Source organism: Tachypleus tridentatus, chromosome 13, assembly GCF_004210375.1.
Source record: "Tachypleus tridentatus isolate NWPU-2018 chromosome 13, ASM421037v1, whole genome shotgun sequence".
Classification (NCBI taxonomy): Eukaryota; Metazoa; Arthropoda; class Merostomata; order Xiphosura; family Limulidae; genus Tachypleus; species Tachypleus tridentatus.
This window is the reverse complement of record NC_134837.1, coordinates 61,821,130-61,836,743: the sequence shown is the minus strand read 5'-3', so window position 1 is coordinate 61,836,743 and position 15,614 is coordinate 61,821,130. Positions and strand designations below refer to the sequence as shown.

General features: G+C 34.6%; 1 protein-coding gene across 5 annotated transcripts in view; it reads right to left on the bottom strand.

Annotated features, from left to right (window-relative positions):
• LOC143240012 (endochitinase-like) overlaps window positions 1–15,614 on the bottom strand; it is a 38,893-nt gene that overhangs the window by 6,269 nt on the left and 17,010 nt on the right. For 4 of the 5 annotated variants that reach the window (XM_076481769.1, XM_076481768.1, XM_076481767.1 and 1 more), the window contains 3 exons: window positions 6,833–6,941; window positions 6,292–6,504; window positions 1,225–1,487 (listed from right to left, as the gene is read on the bottom strand). In XM_076481769.1, coding sequence (XP_076337884.1) covers window positions 1,225–1,487; window positions 6,292–6,504; window positions 6,833–6,938 — 582 coding nt within the window. In that variant the 5' untranslated portion in view covers window positions 6,939–6,941. Of the gene's footprint in view, window positions 1–1,224; window positions 1,488–6,291; window positions 6,505–6,832; window positions 6,942–12,853; window positions 12,959–15,614 lie in introns of those variants that run through there. The other variant, XM_076481770.1, reaches the window with a different exon arrangement.

Here is a 15,614-nt window from a genome sequence, read left to right as displayed (position 1 = left end):
ACCCATAAAAGGTTTTTTAATGCTATTTGGTATCAGAAGGGATGTAATTTTGATTTCAAAATTTAGAGAATATGGGACAGTTCCTGTCAAGAATACACCCTATATATAATCTAGATACGTCATCGCATCCAATGATTTCATCACAAGGTTAAGTTTAACATCTGTTGATTTCTCATAATAATCTAATAAATTTTATAACACTTATGTGTTTTAACATAAACTAAGAGATTACCAGTGCAACTTTGTGTTGGTTTCTGCTGGATCACAGTTCGAATAATAGGTAATTTAGCTGTTTGAATATGAGAGGACAATCCACAGTTAAAGAAGAATAGACATGTTATGTTCTCTCACTGTCCTTGTAAGCAATGCCTAATATACATTAGGAACCACAGATAACTTTGAGGTACTTGGCTTTATAATCCATTTGTTTCCTTTGGTTCTTGTTGTTGTTACTATTATTTCATCTGCCACAAAACTCATAAGTTTTAATCGTCACAAGTCTAAGAAGATGACAGCTATGTTTGAGGATTGCGGTAAATACCACCTTCACAGTTATCAAATTTGAAGAGTACTTAATGCGAGTCAGGCGGTTAAACATAAAATAGACAACAATATCTATGTGTGTATCTTGATTTCATTGTTTGTTTTGTTATTAAGCGCAAACCTATGTAATGACCTAGCCATAAGGTGAACTTCATGGGGATCAAACTTCGATTTTCCTGTGTTTCTTTTGATTACGACTTCTTAAATACCTTCCCCATCATTCCCAGTGATAAGTCTGAGGGCTTAGCTTATAACGCGAGACATTAGGTTTTTACACGTGTGGTGGGTAGAGCACGTTATGCACCTTTACGCCTTGCAACAAGCATATTAATTTTTTAATCTCTCTTCAAAGAGTGTTAACAACGTACTTAAAACTGTTAACAACGTACTTAAAACAACAACAACAACAACTGAAATCACACCGAATTTTCAGTTTAGAATCAGCAGATGTGTGAGCATGTTCAAATTAGAATATGTTAATGCATAAAGGCTTGTCCCTAATAGCTCATCTATAAGTCTGAGAGTTTTTCAAATAAAAAATCTGGTTTCGATACCCGCGATGAAAACAGTACAAATACCCTATTGTATAGCTCTTTCTTCAGTAACATACAAAAGAAAAAAGGCTTTAAACAAAGAAAATATAGTAAACTTATTTTCAAAATTATTCCAAACTGTCTTTACCCGAACAAGAGTCACAAAGTTTTCTTTGTCTCTTCTGTGCCCATTCCTATCATAAGAACCTGGATATTCCCAATCTAAGTCGAGACCATCAAATCCTAAGTCCAGCAGCCACTTGAGGGCACTCTTGACAAAAGCATCCCTTCGTTTCTTATGACAGACCATCTGCGAATATTTTTTGCCTCCTTCACCCCAACCTCCAACAGACATAAAGAGACGCAGATGAGGATACCTAACCCGGAGTTGGGTGAATCTTTTATAACCATCTATAGATTATACAAAATGAATCAAATCACTTCAAACCAATGATCATGAACAAATATTGTACTAAACTTACACTTTCTTTCACTAGTACTGTTGTATACCTTCAAACTAGATGTTTAATCTCACTGTTGTATACCTTCAAACTAGATGTTTAATCTCACTGTTGTATACCTTCAAACTAGATGTTCACTATTACTGTTGTATGTATTCAAAAAGATGTTTACTATCGCTGTTGTATGTATTCAAACTAAAAAATGTTTTACTAGTACTGTTGTATACCTTCAAACTAGATGTTTACTATCGCTGTTGTACGTATTCAAACTAGATGTTTACTATCGCTGTTGTACGTATTCAAACTAGATGTTTACTATCGCTGTTGTACGTATTCAAACTAGACGTTTACTGTCGCTGTTGTACGAATTCAAACTAGACGTTTACTGTCGCTGTTGTACGAATTCAAACTAGACGTTTACTATCGCTGTTGTACGTATTTAAACTAGACGTTTACTACCGCTGTTGTATGTATTCAAACTAGACGTTTACTATCGCTGTTGTATGTATTCAAACTAGACGTTTACTATCGCTGTTGTATGTATTCAAACTAGACGTTTACTACCGCTGTTGTATGTATTCAAACTAGACGTTTACTATCGCTGTTGTATGTATTCAAACTAGACGTTTACTACCGCTGTTGTATGTATTCAAACTAGACGTTTACTACCGCTGTTGTATGTATTCAAACTAGACGTTTACTACCGCTGTTGTATGTATTCAAACTAGATGTTTACTACCGCTGTTGTATGTATTCAAACTAGATGTTTACTGTCGCTGTTGTATGTATTCAAACTAGATGTTTACTATCGCTGTTGTATGTATTCAAACTAGATGTTTACTATCGCTGTTGTACGTATTCAACCTAGATGTTTACTATCGCTGTTGTACGTATTCAGCCTAGATGTTTACCATCGCTGTTGTACATCTTCAAACTAGATGTTTACTATTAATGTTGTATGACTAAACCGTCTTGTAAATTTTCAAGTACCCATCATTGATAAAATTTCTTTGGTTCTTTCGTTTCTACTAAAATATTACCTTAGAGAAACAAATGTATAAAATTAAACACATAATTTTGCAAGAGTAAGAAGATAATAGATATGAAGAGAAACAGGTTGATTCATTTTTCTTAACGTTTAAATTGTGATGCAATCTACCTAGTAACATAAATAGGAACAAACATTATAGCCTACCTTTAGTGTGGTACTGCTTACACAAATATAAACAGAAAAAAACAGGCATTATGGCTTAATTTTACTACAGTTTAAACTGGGGAAAGATCACACAGATATAAACAGAAGAACATTCCATCCTACGTTTACTACAGTCTAAACTGGGGTACATGTTACAAGAGATGCCAACTATTTCAAATGACTGAGCTTAATGATTGCAGACAAAGCCCTTTATCATTTGCGGCTACGACGCCTGACCAATATCTTTAAGCTGTTTATTATTATTATTTATTACTGCTATAGACTGCTCATTTATGACTGTGTTTTGTGTATTTAATAAATAAATTTAAAAAATTATTTTGAAATTATGTCTTTTATTTAGTTCAGAGTAACAAACATACTGGTAAAATAACATTGAACATGCACAAACAGTAAGCAGAAAGCGCCTTTGTGTAAGGACTAGTTTATATCATGTTTATGACACTTACTGCAATAGTTTTGCAGCTGTTGCAGCCTTTGCTTTCATGAAAATGTCTCTGGATGGTTGGGAGTTATAACAACATTGTCCATTTGACTGCATACACATCTTGTGTGTTATAATGCTGCTCAAAACAGATGTGCTCAAGATTGGTCTGAACATGCTTTTGTTTTTAGTCACTAAACTAAATATCCTTTCACTGTCAGCATTAGAATAGAAGATTGTAAGAATTCCAAGCATAACTCTACACAGAATGTCATACTTCTGGTTGCCATTTCCATCCTTAACTGTAGACAGCTGAACCCAAAACTTGTCAACATTTAACTGAAGGACAGTTTCTAAGAAAGTATCAATTTGATAGTTCAAATATTGCCCTTCCAACTTGTCAATAGTGTCGTGCTCATGTGTATTGACAAGGAAAGGATACCTGTCTGTGAAGAAGCATAGAGAAGAGAAATCTTCGCTGACTTTCAGTTTTGGATCAGCAACCTCTGCATGAAAAGAAGTTCATCATTTAGAGGGAAATGTTTCATCATGTAATTTGTAGCTGCAAACTAGCATTTATTGACACTGATGTAGAAGCTGGTCAGGTCCAGGTCCTTTTCATATTTAACAATGTATTCCTTGGCAGCATTTCCAACAGAAACTGCCTCATCAGATTTGTGTAAGGATTCATTGTTGTAGTCAAGTTCAGTGATGTTGCCTCCAAGATATTCAGGCTTGATGCATCTGACAAGTATATTTTTAACTTGTGTAATCAGAGTTCTATGCATAATGTGTATGCAAGGTTCTTCTCTTTCCAATATCAAATTGGCTTGCTCAAATAGAGGAATTGCAGACTAAAGAAAAAAGACAAAATAACAAGTTCATTTTATTGTCCAAGAAAACTGTAAACTTATCTAACTTGCTCTGTGCATAACTTTTCTTGGTAACTTCCTTGCTAGCTTTCGTTTTTCTTCTCTTTTTTCATTGATTGTCTCTTCTTTAGTTCAAGGTAAGACTGCCTAAACATATATTGAGTTATATCAAATGTTTCTTTGTCTGCTTTTAGAGACTGTTGTCTTGTGTCCCTGTGTGGCTGAGAGGATATCCTGACTGTTAAAGTCGTGCAACTTAGTCAGGCAGCAAGATTCTTCAATGGCTTCCACATGTCCAATATTCTGTTGAGGCACACCCCAAGTGATAGCCATCTTGTGTTAACAAGTTGTAGAATTTTTCTTGTTTCTTTTTCATACAATCCTTGAAACTCTTTGAAATGTTGTTTTCTGCTAGCACTTTTGTCCAGAAACTAGTAGATATCTATCAATATATCAGAAACTGGGCAGGACAGTTCTCTGGAAGCTTTCTGGGCAGCAATATTCATGAGGTGACAGGCACAGCCCATGAAGTAAATGCTAGGCTGTCGTCTTGAGATGTGTCCCATCACACCTTTACCTATACCAGACAAAACTGAGGCATTGTCTGAAGAAAACCTAAGACAGTTTTCCTATGGAATTTTCCTCTTTGTCAGTTCGTGATCCAAAAGCTTGAAAATATTATCTCCCGTTGAAGCTTCTTTCCGTTCCACCATTGTCAAAAGAGAAGAAACAATTTTTCCAAGCAAAGGGTCAAGATATCGTACAACAACTGGATACAGTTTTGAGTCATCCATGTCTATGAATCCATTTGTGGCTAAACTATAAACACTGTTAGTAAGTATGCTTGAAATCATTTTGCCATTTTCACAACCCAACATTTGTACAATGGCTATAGTTTTGATTCTAGCACAGCCATATTTTTTCGCTATATCAGAGTCTGGGAATATTTTTCTGAATAGATGTCCTGCATGATCGGCTACAGCTAGGGGTAAATTATGAGCAATGACGAATTGCGTGAACATCACTTCTGCATTTATTGTTTCATATTCTGAATTCTTACTCATAACTGTCGTTATCTGTATCGCTTTTGTCTTCGCCTCAGCCTTTTGTTAATGAGATGCCGATTTTGTATGTCTGGAACAATCGTTTATCCCGCCATACGCCACAGAAAAATCGATGTGACAAACTGCACAAAACGCATGACTGTCACTGACTTTTGATGCAATGACCGGATATTTTGCACTATACTCTTTCTCAAATTTTCAATTCACAGCTTTTGTCCTTTTTTGATTTGCCAGAAACAAGACAATCTGGTGAACGAGGCCTCTTTTTTCCAACTTGTGAACGATCGCATTGGTGTTTCTATGCCGCTTAGAAAACAAGAAATATCCATCTACGCGAGCGCTGTTTGGCTGACAAGCACTGATGACGTAACTATGGATTCCCCCACGTACCCAGTATGGAGAAGCATCGCACTCAAACTATTGGTAGACGTCGGAGATGCAAATATTTTTTATTATTTCAAGCGCAAACATGATTATCGCAAGTGGCCATTTGGACTATGTCTTTTATTTATTATAAAAATTTATTTGTACCTCACTAGAAATTTTCTTTTCACCTCTTTCAAGCCCTGGGAACAAGTTATCACTTTATTGTATAGGCCTATATAATATATAATAGCTTGGGAGTTGCAACAAGTCGTAATATTTGTCTGTATGAGCGTATAATCGTAATGTATACACCAAAATCGTAATGATTACGCTCAAATCGTAATGGTTGGCATCTCTGTGTTACACAGATATAAACATAAAAACAGACATTCTGGCCTACTTTTACTGCAGTCTAAACTATGGTACATGTTACACAGATATAAACATGAAAAAACAGACATTATGGCCTAATTTTACTAGAGTCTAAACTGGGGTACATATTATACAGATATAAACATAAAAAGAGACATTCTGACCTGTATCTACTACAGTCTAAACTGTGGTACAGGTTATACAGATATAAACAGACATTCTGGCTTACCTTTACTTAAGTCTAGTCCAGACAACACAAATAGAAACAGACTGGCTTATATATACTGAAGTCTAATCTGGGATCTAGAATATGTAAATAGGAACAGGCTGGTTTACCTTCGTTAAAGTTTAAACTGGGGTCCAGGGTGCGTAAATAGAAACAGGCTGGCTTACCTTTACCAAGGTCTCAATTGGCGTCCAGTCTACATAGATAACTTGCTTACCTTTACTAAAATCTAAACTGGGGTCCAAGCTACTGAGCTCCCACGTGTTGTTGTTAAGACCAGCGAATGAATACATAAGATCCGTGCAAAGGTTACCAGGGACGTCTTCTATATCATAACGGTAAGGCTCAGGTCTGTAGACTGCCCAGGTTTGATAGTAGCAGACGATCTTCTTCTGGCGAATGTCCTGAGGGTTACTGAATACAGCGACATCTAAGATGTGTTTAATTTTACAATATTAATTGAATTCGTGTACTCAGTAAGTCACGGAGATTATTTTACTTAGCAAAAAAAGTAACGAACACAATTTACATTTCTTTCCGAAAATATCAGGAACATTTTTAATGACTTATTGTCACGTGCACATGTATCAAAACACAAACGTTTAAACACAGATAGAGATACTTTTTCTCATCCGCACAAAGTTAATATATTTTATATAAAATAAAATTATAAGTAACTGAACTTTGGTGTGTAATGTTTTAGCTTGTTTATTTCCATGAATTTTTGTATAGTTAAAAAAGATAACTGGTGTACTTACCACCAGGGCGGCTATTAACTGGCTCTGCTCCGAAAGTCCAACCAATCATAAATAGAAGCATTAGAGATGTGCAACTTATTTGGCACACCATCCCGAAAGACTTCATAATCTAAATAAAGATGCAACATCTGAAAATCAGGTATGCCAGTTTTATTGTTTTGGTAATTTAAAAATACTACATTAAATTGTAGGGTTCTTCCTAAAATTACATTGGTTGCGACTTCTATAGCCCCTAATCCATATATTTGTGCTCTGTGAAGCTGTGATATTCTTAAGTACAGTAATAAGGTTTAGGAATGAATTTAAGGGACAGTGGCTCGAGGAATGGAAAGAAATATATTACAGAGTTCAACTGAATTTCTAACCAGGCTGAATTCAAGAACGCAAAGACAAAATTTTGGCACTTCTCTAGATGGTGGATAATTTGAAGTTCTGTTCTGAAATGAGAAGACTAACCATTACATACTGTCACGAATATGGTCAACTTTCCAAGAGTGTAAAATGGTTTTGAGTAAAGATCTGATGCAACATACAAAGAAAATCATATTTTTATAATCTCCATAACAATTTCAAAATCACATCTCAAAATACCAGAGCTGGGTATTTGCACAAGTGTAAACTTACTTAAGAAACTGAAAACATTTTTAAGTTGGAAAGAGCTCTTTTATCAACTCCAAAACATATCATATTGAAACCGTATAAACTCTATTACTTATAGATTTTGATAACAATGCATCCAGCACAGCACCAGTTCTAGTGCTTCCTTGTAAACAGCTTCTTATGGATTCTGGCAACAATACACCCAGCATAGCACCGGCTCTAATGTTTCATTGGTATACATTGTTTATAGAAATGTTCACAGCAGTACCTGTTTAAAATTATATTGTTATAATTACTGTGCCCTCTTTGGTTCTATCCATTATTAAAGCGTGTGGCAAGCTGTGATATTTGACAAAATGATGCAGAATGATACAAGTGAAGACGATAGTTTTCACGCATCATCGATTATGAAGAGTTTAACTCGGTATAAAGAAAAAAAGAAAACAGTGATTGGAATACACAGTAAAATATTACAGTCAACTGTAACAAATAAAACTGTTTTTATTATTCGTCATAGCACTGACTGTCCCTTGGACATTCTTTAAGCAATAACATGGCAGACGTAACATCAAGGTATTTATAAACGTGTACACAACCGGCAAAAAATCCAAAGTAGTTATTCAGTGACATCATCGGTGGGAGAGCTCATAAACACTAAAGAATGATGACACTGAAAATATGTAACTAGAATAAAGAACAAAGTTTTTTAAATTAACACTAGTTTCTTCATACTTTAGACTCCACACACACCGTATATTGTCTGATCTTGTGAAGTATTTTGAAAATTTAGAGTATTCAAAACTAGCAATTTAGTGAGTTAAAAGAAAGAAAACTTTTTTTTATGTTGTCTGATCCCCAATCCAAGTGATTGCTTTTTCTGTGTTCCCCGAAGTATCTCTGAATGTTTCTCTTACAGTATATATATATATATATATATTGTTTTCACAAGCTACATTAGTTGTTTCTTCTGCAGCAAATGCACTTGTATCTTTTGTCTTCTCTGAAACTAGTTTTTTTTTTCCCATAGTACAAGTAGTTATATCTTATTTCCTCTCTGAAGATACGACTACTTGTAGTACAAGAAAGGCAATTAGTGTAGCTTCAGAGAACAGAAAATATGACTACCTGTAGTACAGGAGAGACAATCAGTGTAGCTTCTGAGAGGGCAGATAATACGAATACCTGTACTACAGGAGAAACAATCAGTGCAGCCTCAGAGAACAGAAAATATGACCGCCTGTAGTACAGGAGTGACAATCAAAGATACACCGATTGTCTTTCCTGTACTACAGGTAGTCACATCCTCCGTCCCCCGAAGCTACACTGATTGTTTCTCCTGCAGTACAGGTAGTCATATCTCCTGCCTTCTCCGAAATTAAATTGGTTGTTTTCTCCTTATTTCAAGCAGATGTATCACGTCTTCTCTGAACCTACCCTGGCTGCCTTTTATTTAGTTAATATCTTCGCACCATTTTCCTGCTCAAAATATAATTGTATAATATTTCGGTAAAGATAATCTTCAGCACTTATTGAATGACCTTGCCACGTAATGTAGTGCCTATTCACATCTTGCTTGTCCAGTAGTAGAGCTCCGTGATGACGAGAAGTAGAACTAAGTTTTCATTACTTTTTGTCCATGTTCCTTCTTGACTAAACCCCATGATCTTACTTCTTCTCTCACAGTTGTAATTTTTAGCCCCGTTTTATTTTTAAAGAAAAGGTGTACATGTGTCTGGAAATATGTTCTACGTTCAATAGTATATGATAAAGTTTTTGAAATGTATCAGTATAACATGGAAATACATGATTTCTCACAACAACAAGTATATAACGCTAAAACATGAATGGCAAACAAAACGTGTGCTGTGATACTTCCCAGGCTAATATTGTCCATCACAATAGATGTTTGATATTTTCGAAAAAATCTTTATCAAACAAGTTCTACCTTTAAATAAGAGGAAATCCTCAAAAGCAGCGGAACTTGAAATTATTTCAGGCAGGATTAGAGTAAATTAATCTTTATTTTTTTTATTAGCTGTATTATTTATGCGCCAACAATACCAAACGTGGGGCTCGCGTATACTTGATTCGATTTTATTGCTCATTAGGATCTCTACAACCTACCTCAAACTGAAATTATTTTAGAAAAGATTAGAGTAGCTTAATCCACGATACTGGCGTGGTAAGAAAAATCAATCGAAAGGGTTTGACCTCCTGAGTTCAAAACTGCAATTGGAATTTAAATCGATCAAGAGATGAGAGGAGATATGATCTAAAGGTTTCTACTTGGAAAACCAAAAACTAAGAAGGGTTTTATTAGCCGTTATGCCGCGGCTAAAGTTTTATAATTTTTAACAATATCTTCATCTAATGATGTTTAGGTGAAAAAGGTTCTCTACCATTTTAATGCCTGACAACTTAATAAATATATTATGATTTTCGCCACTTTACTTTCGTGTATTTGTTACTGTAGGAAAAGTGTTAAATATCTACAACAGTGCCTCATACATAATAACGATATTGGTAGAAAATGTGTAGTTTGAAATATTCATAAATGGAGAGTATCAATAAGAAACAAATATTAAAACCTCTATTTAAGCATAAAATTTCATAACTTGTATACTGAAGGTTAGGCTCGTCTCAGTTTTATTTGTTTGTAATTAATCTGCACAATGGACAACTTGTGCTGTATCAACTGTGGGTATCGCAACCCTGTTTTTAGTGTTAAAAGTCTTTAGACTCCAATGTGCCACTACGAGGTTAAACTCACTTGATAAAAATAAATAAATAGTTCCCATACCACACTTCTCCATTCGTTCATCAATCTTTGCTTATTAACCATTATTACACAATTATGCCCAACACCAGTTTTCATTGTAATAAGACTATGCAAAGGGTGGTGAGAATAGACTTGGATGACATTTCCACTGCACGTGGAAGTTGTCTTCCAACACCTCAATTTGAGGAAATCAAAGAAGAAGAAATCCTTAATTGGAATCGCCTAGAATTTAATAAGTTTGTGGTCAAATGGAATTGTTATTATTCTAGTCTTTTCACGATTATTAAAACATTCACCGAGAGTTAGCTTCATAGATTTTGAGCTTTTATATGTTAGAAGGTTTTCTTTTCTAACCATATATCTTACTTTGTTGATTAAAATGATGTTTCAGATTGTTTGGGGTGTGGTAATAAAAACGGTTGAGAAAATGAAAGATTTACTTCCTCGAAATACGTATTTTAGTGTGACGAAATTTTTCTTTTTTCAAAAAAGCCTAAATGTTACAGCAAAATATTTTCGGTTTCACACAGTTAGAAACGGTCCAGCATGGCCAGGTGGGTTAAGACGTTCGACTCGTGATCTGAGGGTTGCGGGTTTGAATCCCCATCACACCAAACATGCTCGACATTTCAGCCATGGAGGCGTTATATTGTGACGGTCACTCCCACTATTCGTTGGTAAAAGAGTAGCCCAAGAGTTGGCGGTGTGTGGTGATGACTAGGTGCCTTCCCTCTAGTCTTACACTGCTAAATTAGGGACGGCTAGCGCAAATAACCCTCGTGTAGCTTTGCGCAAAATTCAAAACCAAACAAATAAACCGTTAGAAACCTGGTTTCGATAACCATGATTGGCAGAACACAGATAGCCCATTGTACACAGTTTTGTACTTAATTCTACACAATCAAACGAACAGAAAGTCCATATAATTATTTTATTTTTTTATTGCCATATAAAGCGCAAAATGTAACCTTTGATTATGTACGAAATCGGAGAGTAGCGAAAACATCAGAATAAAGTGTAACCATAAACATTTAAGCAAGAGTGTTTTTATATATAATTTTTCCACTCATAGATCTACATTTGGCAATATGCAAATCATACAAAGTGTTATTAATTATGTGTAGAAACTTAGAACATTCTAGAATACAGATAACACGACTAAGGGCAATATATCCACAGTATACATAAACAACTACTATACAGTTCATCATGCTATATTGGGTAAGTTATGTATTTCGAAATCTCTGATACTATTGTAACAAATTCGTACTGTTTAACGATAACGAAACAGTTTCTCACGTGTTAGTTTCAGATTTTTGTATTTCGAAGTGTAACGTCACAGAGCCTGATCGATCACACGAATCCTGGAAGATAACCTCACACTCTATAAAGTCATTAACCAGCGATATGAATATAATTTACAGTGTAATTGAAAATTAGCTAGGAGGTATTGTTAAAAAAAGAAAAAAGAATCGTTACAAAAACAGATGTTTGTTAATAAAATCTAAAAGGAAAGCACAAACAACACACACACACACACACACACACACATACTCTCTGACGACTCGTGCACATGGTAACAACTGAATCCCAGCAAGCCACAACCATCGAGCATTTAGAAGAAATATTTGATTGTTGCTTATTTCGGGAATTCGCACAAAGCTACATAGATAGACCCGAGGGAAGCCGACTTGTCAATAGTTCCTCCCACTCTGACAGGATGTTTGGATTTAGTCAACACGTTAAGCTGTGGATGTGTAATAAGAGTGACAGTTAATGTGTGAATAGTGGGTACTGACTGACTGGCTGGCTGCCTTCCGTCTGGCCAGAAGTACAAAATCAGGAATGGCGACAAACTGCCTCAGTAGCTTTACCATAAACTGAAAAAACAACCCTAATATTACATAGTAAAAACAAAAAATTATCGGTGCCAAGTTGTTTGTTCGATGAATTTTAATAGATAAACAAAATCAAGTCACGTTGAGAAACGCGTTTTGTGCGTATCTACAAATAAGCATAACAGACTCATTTCGCGAACCAGAAACTGACTGTCGACAATCTTCAAAATATCGATATCAGATTACCAGTTTCATAACATTTTTCTGTTCTAAATAATTTCATTAAATGATATCAGTGCACTACTTCTGCAACAGGCTCGACAATTTACGATATTTTCTAGAAGCGTGAATTTTTCCCAATAATAAAACAACACGAGTACATGTGTGCATTTCATCTTATTTTTCAAACTGCCGATGTAACTCTTCAAACCAAACAATTAAATAAGGTTTTATAACTTTTAGGTATTTTTTTCTGATAAATCGTCGCAAATATAAAGTTTTTACTGAATGAATACAATGTTTACCAACATATTTTTAGAAGTTTATTATGAATATTTATTATATTATAATTATCGCATAACTAACGAAAGTACCCGGCTTCGCTCGGGTTATTAACCTGATTTTTTTAGATGACCATGTTAGTTTGTGTATTCTGAACCAGTTTTATACGTAAAAGTATCACGTATATACGTTTGTTGCTCCTTTTCAGGTTGTGACCCGTTTATAACTATTTCCTTTATTCCAAACATACAGTACTTATTTCCCTAAAGGTAATCCAATAAACTGGTTTCTCCATCGTATTACCTTGGGCCAGTAATCAAAATGTTCACATTTCAGATGCAACACTTTGTTGATATTGTGCTTTGTCCAACGATTTATTGTGTAAGACAAATTTGCATGAAACAAGTGTTTGCTAGAAGAAGAAAGAAACAAAACCCAATGTTAAATTAGCAATAGAAACTAAAAAAACAACACTTTTTTCTAGTTTGCAAATCGTTTGAAAGTAAATAACAGAATTTCTTCAACTAAACTGTCAGTTTTGACCAATCATGGTGTAGTTAATACTTAAATAAACTAAAGATGATTCGGTATTTGAAATAACATACTTTACTAGCTGGCTGAAATACCTACGATTTCACAGTTGAGGTAAAATGTTTTCGCATATTTAGCACCTTTGTATTTCAAATTCATTCAGATATTTATGAGTGGCTACTTATATTTTCTTTAAAGTATGTATATTTCACTTATTTCAAATAAGAATAAAATCTTAGGATATTTGTAAGATAGCAAGTGTTATTGTTGAGCTTATTATTTCTTTCTATCACTGTTTAAAAAAGAATTTTTATTTCATTAATACGCTAACTCCCCTTCTACGTAATCATCTGTATATTCAGTAAATATATATATGTGTGTGTGTGTGATGAAACTGAAATCAGCCTCCCTAGCAATGACGTACAAATGCTATTAATGTAACAAAAAAGTATGTAAATTTAGGATCACATGAGGTGTACTCTCGTCTCTCTTTTAGCGAAGCTTCTAGCTTCACAACAACTAAACCAGATCTCCCATATCTAACCCTAAAATTTAATGGTGTGAAAGTAGTAGGTCCTATTATTGAGTCGAATTATTCAGTTTATATATATGGTAACAAATCAAGAGATCTAACAATTAGGCTAAAAACATGAAGTACAGATAACGTGTCTTGCACATGGAATGATAAACTGTCAACCGCTAGGATATTTTGAACAAAACTATCAGTAACAAATAAAATGGTGGACGAATGTTTTGTTATCGTCAAAGGTTTGCTTGCATCTTGTCTTATTGGTTGAGACTTCATTCTGTAAAACGAAACAGCCCTTAACCTCTGCACAAATGTTATTGACTTAAATTTGTCATCTATTAGGCATGACTTTAAAACTGAAAATATATTGATTGAAGATGAAAAATGTTCACATTTAAGGAGTAAAGAATTTGAATAATTAAAGAAACTTGTGTTGATATATGCAGGTATGTTCAACAATAAACCTGGCGTTACATATTTGTCTGAACATAGTATTGTAACAACAAGAGAAAAACAGTGTTCAGTAAACCTTATTGTTATTTGCACACTAAGTTACAAGTGCTACATAATGGGAAGGATGAAATGCTTTATGATAGGTTAACTGAACATTTTACTTATTATTGGGCTTCTACAGTAGTTATTGTCAAGACTACTGATTTTAGGTTTTGGGTTTACTACAGAAAGTTAAATCAAGTATCAAAATTTGACCACTATCCATTGCCTCATATAAGTGATATTTTGAATGCTTTGTCAAAAGGACAAGCTGTATAAGTCAATTAGACTTATTGAAGAGGTGTTATTCATAACACCTCTTAAAATGGAGGAACGACATACAACTACGTTCATAGTGGATAACAGACTATCAAGTTAAAATAATACCTTTAGGTCTTAAGAATGCATTTGTAATTTTCCAAATACTTATGGATAAAGTTTTAGTAGAAACAACTGAATGTTCCCAGGCTTATATTGATGATATTATTATATAATCTTTTTCGCCCACATTTAAACAACAGTTGAAAGACCTTGAATTGATTTTCTACAAGTTACGTACATCTAATATTACTGTAAAAGTTTCTGAAAGCACATTTTGCCAATCAGAAGTATCATCTTTAAGATTTATACTCTCTTCTGAGGGAACACACGCAAATGATAACAAAGTAAAAGCTGTTACAGACTTTTCAACTCCAAGCAACTGCAAAGATTTAAGCACATTATTGAGTAAGTGTGCGTGGTACAGTCAGTTTATTCCAAACTTTGCTACAATTGCTGAGCCTTTATATCAGTTAAGAATGAAGCATGTCTGATAGAAAAGGACCACCATTCCCCAGTGTAAGGAAAAATTTCAGAAATTAATGCAAGCATTATGTGAACCCTTGTCTTTGCAACTTCCAAGAGAATGTGAACATTATTTTTTGTATACTGATACTTCAAATGTTGGATTAGGAACAGTTATGTGTCAGAATGGTGTCGCAGCACATGAGAGTAGAACAATGAATTCTGCAGAAAGACACTATACTACTACAGATTTGTAATATCTAGTCAGAGTCCGGGATACAAAAAATATAACTAGATGGAGAACAGTTTGTAGTTGTAACACACCATGCTGCCTTAAACTGGTTACAGATAACTCCAAAGACAGCTGGTAGACTAATGCGCTGGTCACTAAAAATGCAAGACTTAACATTGGAATACTGCACAGAAAAGAAAAGAGAACCAGTTCCCTTATGTCCTATCTATACATCTCAATGATCCTTACCCAGAACAAACTTCAGATTTGAACACAGTAGACTTTCACTTAAACTTATTGACGTTGTCCGTAATGTCAATTAACACCAGAGAACTGGCCACTGAAGAAACTAATGATGATGAATATAAACATATATACTCTTATTATACAACTGGGTTATTTTGCTTGTTTTGAATTTCACGCAAAATTACATGAGGGCTATCTGCGCTAGCCATCCATAATTTAATAGTGCAAGACTAGAGGGAAGGCAGCTATTC